This window comes from Neophocaena asiaeorientalis, unplaced genomic scaffold (assembly GCF_003031525.2).
Source record: "Neophocaena asiaeorientalis asiaeorientalis breed wild unplaced genomic scaffold, Neophocaena_asiaeorientalis_V1.1 scaffold212, whole genome shotgun sequence".
Classification (NCBI taxonomy): domain Eukaryota; kingdom Metazoa; phylum Chordata; class Mammalia; order Artiodactyla; family Phocoenidae; genus Neophocaena; species Neophocaena asiaeorientalis.
Window position 1 is genome coordinate 6,415,113 of NW_020174046.1, and position 7,821 is coordinate 6,422,933.

The 7,821-nt window shown below is 42.0% G+C and overlaps 1 protein-coding gene across 1 annotated transcript in view; it reads left to right on the forward strand.

Moving 5' to 3' along the window:
• Nucleotides 1-7,821, forward strand: part of SCEL (sciellin) — a 237,411-nt gene that overhangs the window by 119,070 nt on the left and 110,520 nt on the right. Inside the window, exons 4-5 of the mRNA XM_024753970.1 lie at nucleotides 6,226-6,287; nucleotides 6,960-7,077. Coding sequence (XP_024609738.1) covers nucleotides 6,245-6,287; nucleotides 6,960-7,077 — 161 coding nt within the window. The 5' untranslated portion in view covers nucleotides 6,226-6,244. The remainder of the gene's footprint in view (nucleotides 1-6,225; nucleotides 6,288-6,959; nucleotides 7,078-7,821) is intronic.

Genomic DNA, 7,821 nt, shown 5'->3' on the forward strand with positions numbered 1-7,821 from the left:
GTTGCTGGTGTCTGCCATTATTTGGTATATGTACCGGTAACAGCATTTTGAGGAGACCAGATGAGAGTTTCATCTTTCTCGTGAAAAGTTTAAAACTTGATTGGAAGGAAACTGAAGGACAGCACTTAGAAATAAATCTAATTGGCTGAACCGAAGCTATTAAAGTGTCATTATTTGGGTGTTGAGTAGATATGAAACTAAGGATAACCTCAGTCCCTGAAATAAGTAATTTCTTTAAAAAATAATATAAAACTGAGATTTTGCTGCATGTATTTCATGACATTACCAATTTGAAAGGTTTCTAATCTCTCATCCACTCTACAGAAGGGTATTTTTTAACAAGAGCATTATTCACAGGGACATATATTGTTGATCATTTTTATTAACAGTATAGAAAATATCCATATACAAAAAAAGTTGGTTTATATTCTGGTCAGGATGGCAAGTGTTCCACTGCAGTAAAATTTCGGTGGAATTACAGGTTGATGAGAGTGGGGCTTGCACCTTAAATGTTTTAGATTGAAGTTTCTAGAAATGGTTCTGGGGCCACCAAATGGGCTGACATATGGAGGTGCTTAGGGTGACATGGCCAATGGGTCTTAAGAAAAAATAAGGAGCAGGTGGTGCTGAGGGATGTTGCTCAGGAGATGGAAGTGAAACCTGTAGATTTGGTGAAAAAATTTTATTTTCCCACACTATTAGTCATTTTCATTAAAAAAAATAAAACTCCTGCATACTTATTAAACTATTATCATTTGAAAATAGAATACATTATATTTTGCCGTCTCATTTACCTCATGCCAGTGGACAGCATGGAGCTGGGAAAGAGTATAAAACACTATCAAGCCATCTAGTAGGGAGACAGATCCAGAGGAGTCCGGTAGGTGTAGTGCCAGGCCACTCATGGCTTCAGTGTGGCCACGGGAGGGGTGAGGCTCGAGGCTGAGCTGCCCAGGGGTGATGGAGCAGCTGTTTATTACTGCAGCTCCTTCCAGCTCCTCTCCCGTTATCTTCCATCTCTCGGAACTCCGGGGCTTTTCCCTGCGTATCTGGAGTTGGCTATATCACATGGTACTTTGACCAACATGTAGTATCGTTTGCTGAAAAGACCCTGGCATTGCAGTCATATAGACCTAATTGCAGTTCCTGACTGTCACTCCCTGTGTGACCTTAGCCAGGTTATTTAATCTGAGTTTTGAATTCCTATAATGAGAGTTAATAATACTCATCTGGAAGGATTAAATAAGCTAATGAGCAGTAATCTGTGGCACGATGTGAAACAATAGTAGGAACTAAACACATGATACTTCTTGCTAGGAACATCGAACACACATGCAACAGACATGTTGCAAGAAATAGTGTTTTACTAATAAAAAAAGTCACTAGTATCTTATATTTTGTAGACCACCATGGGCTTTTAGACCTTCTGTTTGCTCCATCATGATCTTGTAACAGGTAGGAAGAGCATTAAGCTTGAGTAACAAAAATATGAAAGAGTAATCTCATGAAGAAACTAGGTTTATTTTCCTCTTGCCAAAAGTTAAGAGATAGATCATCTCAACTTTTTGGCAGCTATTTGGGGCTATTTGGCAGCTCCATGAGGAGCCAGGCTCCTTCTAACTTCCTGCTCTGCCATTCTTGGTGTGTGACTTTAGTCCCGAGGTTAGTTCATGGTCCAAAGATTGCTGCTCTTACCTTCTGCCTGGCAGCCTACTTTCAGAGATGGAAAGGGTGAAACACAAAAAGCCTGGTTCTTCCCAGGGACTTTCATGAAAGAGGCAACGAGATAAAGCTTGGGTGTCCCAGAGAAAGCAAGTGAGTTCACTGGCAACTATCCCTAGAAAGTATCCCGGAGACACTGGGGTGGAGCCAGTGAGGTGTTTATAGGATACCTGAGGCTAGTTATTGGCAGGGAGACAGCGGTAAGGGCCCTGAGCTTGTTTGGATGTCTTATCTTATGACTCCTTCTGGAGAATACCCAGCTACCAAAGGCATGAAAATATCGTACCCTTTAGCAGGGTGCTGGATCTGATTAGAGCCAGCCCTAAATATAAGGTAAAGAAGAGATACCTGCTTTTCTCTCTACAACTGCAGGAAGTGCTATCAATCTGGGAGTCCCTGGCAGAGAGGAAAAGACGATGAGCCTTGAGCTAGAAAGCCTCAGATGGAGTCCCAACTTTCCACTCAGCAGCTTCTCGAGCCATGTCTCTGCTAAGTAGGGACTATACTCTTAGAACATAGCCTTGGAAATGAAATGAGATATAATTACTATAAAATCATCTAAGGTATTATTATTGTCTGAGCTCTCCTCCTTACCCAACAGAGCCTAAAGGGGCAGCAGAAGCTTGGCTTTGGAGGAGTATTGAGGATACCAAGGAAAATCTAAAAGACAACATCCATATAGAATCCTAAATATGTCATCTTTTATGTCTGGCTTCTTTCACTTAGCATGTTTCAAGCTTCATCCATGTTGTAATATGTATCAGTGCTTCATTCTTATTTATTGCCAAGTAATATTCCATTGTATGGATCTGCCACATGTTGTGTATCCATTCATCCACTGATGGACATTTGGGTTGTTTCCACTTTTTGGCTATTTTGAATAATGCTGCTATGACCATTCGTGTATACCTTTTTGTATGGACATACGTTTATAAGCAGGGAAATATCAGGAAATACACAGAGAAGGCTGCTCTGTGAGGGTTTGTCTGCTGCAATCATTCCTTGAGAAGTTGTCCTGGTTCTCCTGCTGCCAGGCAGTGGGGGCAGAGCTCATGGGACTTCCAGAGATGTCAAGTCGTGTACCTTCCCTCTTTCACTCTAATGCCAGGTTACCGGTCTCGTCTTGCAGTGACTCATGACAAACATTACTGCTGGTTGTGGAGGAACGAGTTGGCTTTGGTTTAGAAGCCAGATTCTGCTTGTTGCCACTTTGGCAGGTTACATCCTCTCCCTGAGCTTCAGTCTGGTGTCTTATCTGAGAGGTGGAGGTAATAGCTGCTGTGCAGAGTTTATGTGAGGATGAAATAATGCCTGTGAGGTATCCAGTTGAGAGCAGGTACTATGGCAATTGGCAGTTGCCCTGGGCAGTAGGGCAATTAAAGACACAAAGGGCACAGGTCAGAGACAGGGTAACACAAAGCTCTTTGAATGACTTAGCTATTTTAGAAATGTTTAAACCACTTTTCCCATAAGCACTCTATTAGTTTGCAAAGGCTGCCAAAGCAAAGGACCACGGGCTGATTGACTTCAATAACAGAAATTTGTTGTCTCGTAGGCCTGGAGGCTGGAAGTCTAAGATCAAGGTGTCATGAGTTTTGTTTTCTCCTGAGGCCTCTCTCCTCAGTTAGCAGATGGGCACCTTCTTTCTCTCTGTGTCCTCTCATGTCCTTTCCTCTATGCAGACATATCCCTGGTGTCTCTGTGTGTCCAAATTCCTCTTCTTATAAGGTCATGGGACAGATTGCATTAGACCTCACCCTAAAGGCCTCATTTTAACTTAATCACTTCTTTAAAAGCCTCACCTCCAACTATAGTCACATTCTGAGGTACTGGGGTGTTAGGAATTTTGAGAGGGACCTAATTCAGCACATAGTAAGCACCTAGGGAGCATCTATTCTGTCCCACACACTGGAAATAGAGAAGGGACAGTCTTAAATCTGGCTGACAGGACACTCGGTCTTTTGTGAGAGACAAATAAGCAGATAATTGCAAAATGACTTTTCTCCATTGACCCTTCCCTGTGTTTCACGACTGAGCTTGCAATCTCTGCAAGTGTATCACCAGATATACACTCAGCATTCTGCCCACCTCAGAATCCCAGTTCAATCAGCTATGAATCTTCCAGGTCTTTACCAGTTCAGGAAAAGAGTTTATCAGAGCCCATTTAGAAACAGGAAGTAGGTTAGCCAAGAACCCAGAGAATCAAGGCCAGACTGAGGTGAAGTGAACAAGTAGTTCAGGTTGAAGTTTGCATGCCTCTTTTCCTCCCATTTCTGCCAGAGTTTTAGGGGCCTCCAAATACAGTGAGACAGTGGCCACCCCACAATCCCTGCATGCCCAGGACCCAAATGCAAGGCTGTTCCATCTCCTTCCCACACCTGACCGCATCTCATCTTTACGCTTAACGCTTTCCAAGGTGATAGAAGCATGAAGTTAAGAATTATTGAGCACTTATTCTGTGTTGGGCAATAATCAGACACTTTACATATGTCATCGAACTTGATCCTCAAAACAGTCCCAATTCACCTCATTTTACAGATAAGGGAGCTGAACTGTAGCATCCCCAAGGTGACACAGTCAGTAAATAGCCCACTTTACATGCAGGTCTTTCTAATTTCACTAAGACCTTCAGACTCTCAGTGGAGCGAACAGCGGCTCGTCTTAGGCTGGTTGTTAGTCTTAGGTTGGGTCCCCTAGAAGCAGTGCCTGGGAGGACTTTGGGTGCCTGTGACGTATGAAGGGTATTCACTCGGAAGAAAGGAGAAAGGGAAGCAGGGAGGGGAGGAAGGGAAAGAGGTGAACGACGATGCGCCCCCTGCTAACCTAGCTTCTGCCGTGGTGAGTGCTGAAGCACCAGTCACCTGCAGGACTGGCTCTACGTTCCAGGTCACTCAGTCGCTGGCTGCGGGTTCAGTGGATAAGGAGGGTGTGTAACTGGCAGCCCCACCAAGTAAGGGCAATTCCCCAGATGAGGTGCAGCCGTGAGCCCATAGTGCCGAGCACCAGGCTGGTAAAGTCACCAGCAGCTGCCACTCCTCACCGACTCTAGGAGCATTGATATTCTAAATGAAGATCCTAGGGAAACCATGCCTTGATCCAGAGGAATGCATCTTTACTACTTCAAGTCCTATGGCGAGTTACTGTAGGAGATACTTTTGGACCAGAGGGTGGGAGATGGGGGCTTTAGAATCTCCACGTTATACCTATAAACTGCTGTCTGACGATACAGCTGTAAGTCTCAACAGCATTTACAGTTTAACAAAGTGATTTTTGTGTACATTTTTCATTTGATCATCACAACCTTATGAAGTAGATGGCAGGTTTCATTAGCCCATTTTACAGAGATTAAGTGGTTCAATCGCAGAACTTTGATGTCATAAAGCTGGACCTAGGGCTTGCTTCTGACTTGAGATGGAGGGCCCCTCCAACATTCCGTACACTGTCTGGTGGGATGAAATCTGCAAAACACATAATGCCCCACCTAGGGTGACCAGCCCAGTCCTGTTTGCCCAGGACTTTTCCAGTTTAAAAACTGCAAGTCCCACATTCAGGGAAATTCAGGGCTGACTTATCTGTTAGGCAGAAAAGGCCACACCTGGGACCCCTTTTAGGGGCCCACAAAAGGGTCCTAATTTTAATTCCTTTTAACAGCAGAAGAAAAAACGAATACTATAACAATAATGAATATGTATTAACAAAGCCAGCCTGGAATGTTATTCATCATTATACCAACACAGTCATAAAATATAATCTTTAATTTTGTATGTGTATGCATGTGTGTGCATGTGCTTGTGTGTGAAGGAAGAGGCCATCGAAAGCAAAAGTGCCTAAGACTCAGTGTCATAATGCGGCCCTGAATGCACCATCATCCCAGGCAACCTGGGAATGAGAATCACCTCAGTCCCTTAGCAGCTTGGCAGTAGCAGTTCATCATAGCTGAGAATCTTAGGGCTTTCGCACACAGGGATTACCTAAAACCACCCGTGCTTCCCAAGATCTGTGATTTCCATGCTCTGGCTGCTTCCCTTCTAAACACATATCAGTTGCCTGGGTTCACTTTGGCTTCCCCAAAGAAGGAGCTGATGAGCCCTTCTGCATATTGTGCTGTAAACTCCATGTCTCTGTCTCCCTGTTGACCTGACCCGATACTTGTCTTGCTTATCTTTTTGTGTCTCCAGCTCCTGGCTCAGTGTCTAGCACTCAATGCATATTTTTTCATTGAATAAATGAGTTAATTGATGGCCTGATTCAGCCGATTGCTTGTCCTATAACACAGGGGACACTAAATATTCCTGGCTTCAGTTTCCTCATCTGTAAAATAAATGCATTGGAATAGATGAACTCTCAGGTTCTTAGGGGTCACTTCATATCATGTATTCATTATACCAGATTATGTGACCACCAATGTCATTGAAAAATGTGTCTTGTTAGCAATGAATGAGTCCCTTGTTGATTCTTTGTCGAGTCATTACTGTGTTTTCCCCATCCCCATTTTTCTTTTAGATCCTTACTGGAAGGCAGCATGTCCAATTTTACCTTGAGAAAAACATCTCCCACAGGAAATGGTAATGTAGATGATGTTTCGCTTACTCAGAGAACTTAAAAATAGGAGAAAAACAACGCACAGGTCTTTTTTTTTCCATGTAGCTATGAAATTCTTAGAAGCAACCATCTAATTTAATTAACATGGCCAAAGTTAGGCTTAAGAAAAAAGTAAGAGTGCTATAGATTTTACTCATTTAATTGCAATTCAAAAATTTCTTTTAAAAATCAAGTGTGTGTGACCTTCTGTGCTTTTGGCTCCCGTGAGATCAAAGAATTAAGTTATTTATAATCAGAAGCATCAGGACTTATCATTGTTCACTAAGTACTTCTAAAACAGTCTCGTGTGTCCTTCTGAGGCACATTTCTTTTTGAGCAAAATGGCCAACCCACTAAACCTGGTATTGGTTTTTCCCAGGCCTGTGGTTCTACACTCCCAGGTGTGGGGCAGGGCTTCATGGTGTGCACGAGCAATTTCAGTTGGCACCTGAGCAGCTTTATAAGTGATCTTTGATGATGGGGTGTGGGATTTGTTCTTTCTTGCCGGTGCATCTTACTTTGAAACAGTACTGGATTTGCCAGCCTAGAAGAGTGATGCTGGCCAATCAGATGCTCCTCTCAAGATTTCCAAGTAATAAACACACACTCAACTCCATGCAACTACATCTCTTGTTGTTTCATTTTTCTGTTGATAGATATGAAGAGTACCACTCAGGGGACTACACTGAAGCAACAGGGATTTCACAATGTGAACAAAAGAAGGACTTTCTTACAGGATAACAGCTGGATAAAGGAACGTCCTGAAGAAGAAAAGTAAGAGCGTGGGTGGGTGGGTGAGTAGAAAGAGCCATTCTCCATTTGGGAAACTAATGGCGATGTGGAAATTGGATAATTTCCTTCTAAAACACTTTGTTGCTTGGCCTCATGTTTGGTAAGGTTTAGTAAGCATAAATTCGTTACATCAGATTTTTAAGAATATCTCTACCATTGTTAATATTCACATACCTAAAAGAATATGAGTAATTAGTGAGAAAAAAGTAGGATTTCGCTGTTATAAATAGCATAGACATTGATGCCTACTTGATAATCTGAAAAAAAAAAAAAAAAAAAAGACATCCCAATTTCCAAAAAGGTAATATTTAATCCATGGTAACGAGATTCCTGGTGCCTGATGTCAGTTGAAACAAACACAAGTATGATTCCAAGTTTACAAATTTAATAATAATTTATCTAAAATTTCCTTATGTGCAAGTAAAACCGATCAATTCTCAACTCATTTAGTCCCCACTGGTCATATACCTCTAGGTATGGAAAGGTGGTAAATGCAGTATCACTTTGTAAGAGAAAACACTTAACCATCACGAAAGTATTGTCTGCTTTAAGCATTGTTTCTATTAGCTGTATGTTTAAAGATCTGAAGACTATTAACCTAAGCATATCACCTCATTGCCAACATAGATTTATAATAGGCATTTGTCCAGCCCATATATATTTATTATAAATTGTCTATATATCTATATCTATATCTATATATCTATATCTATATCTATATATATA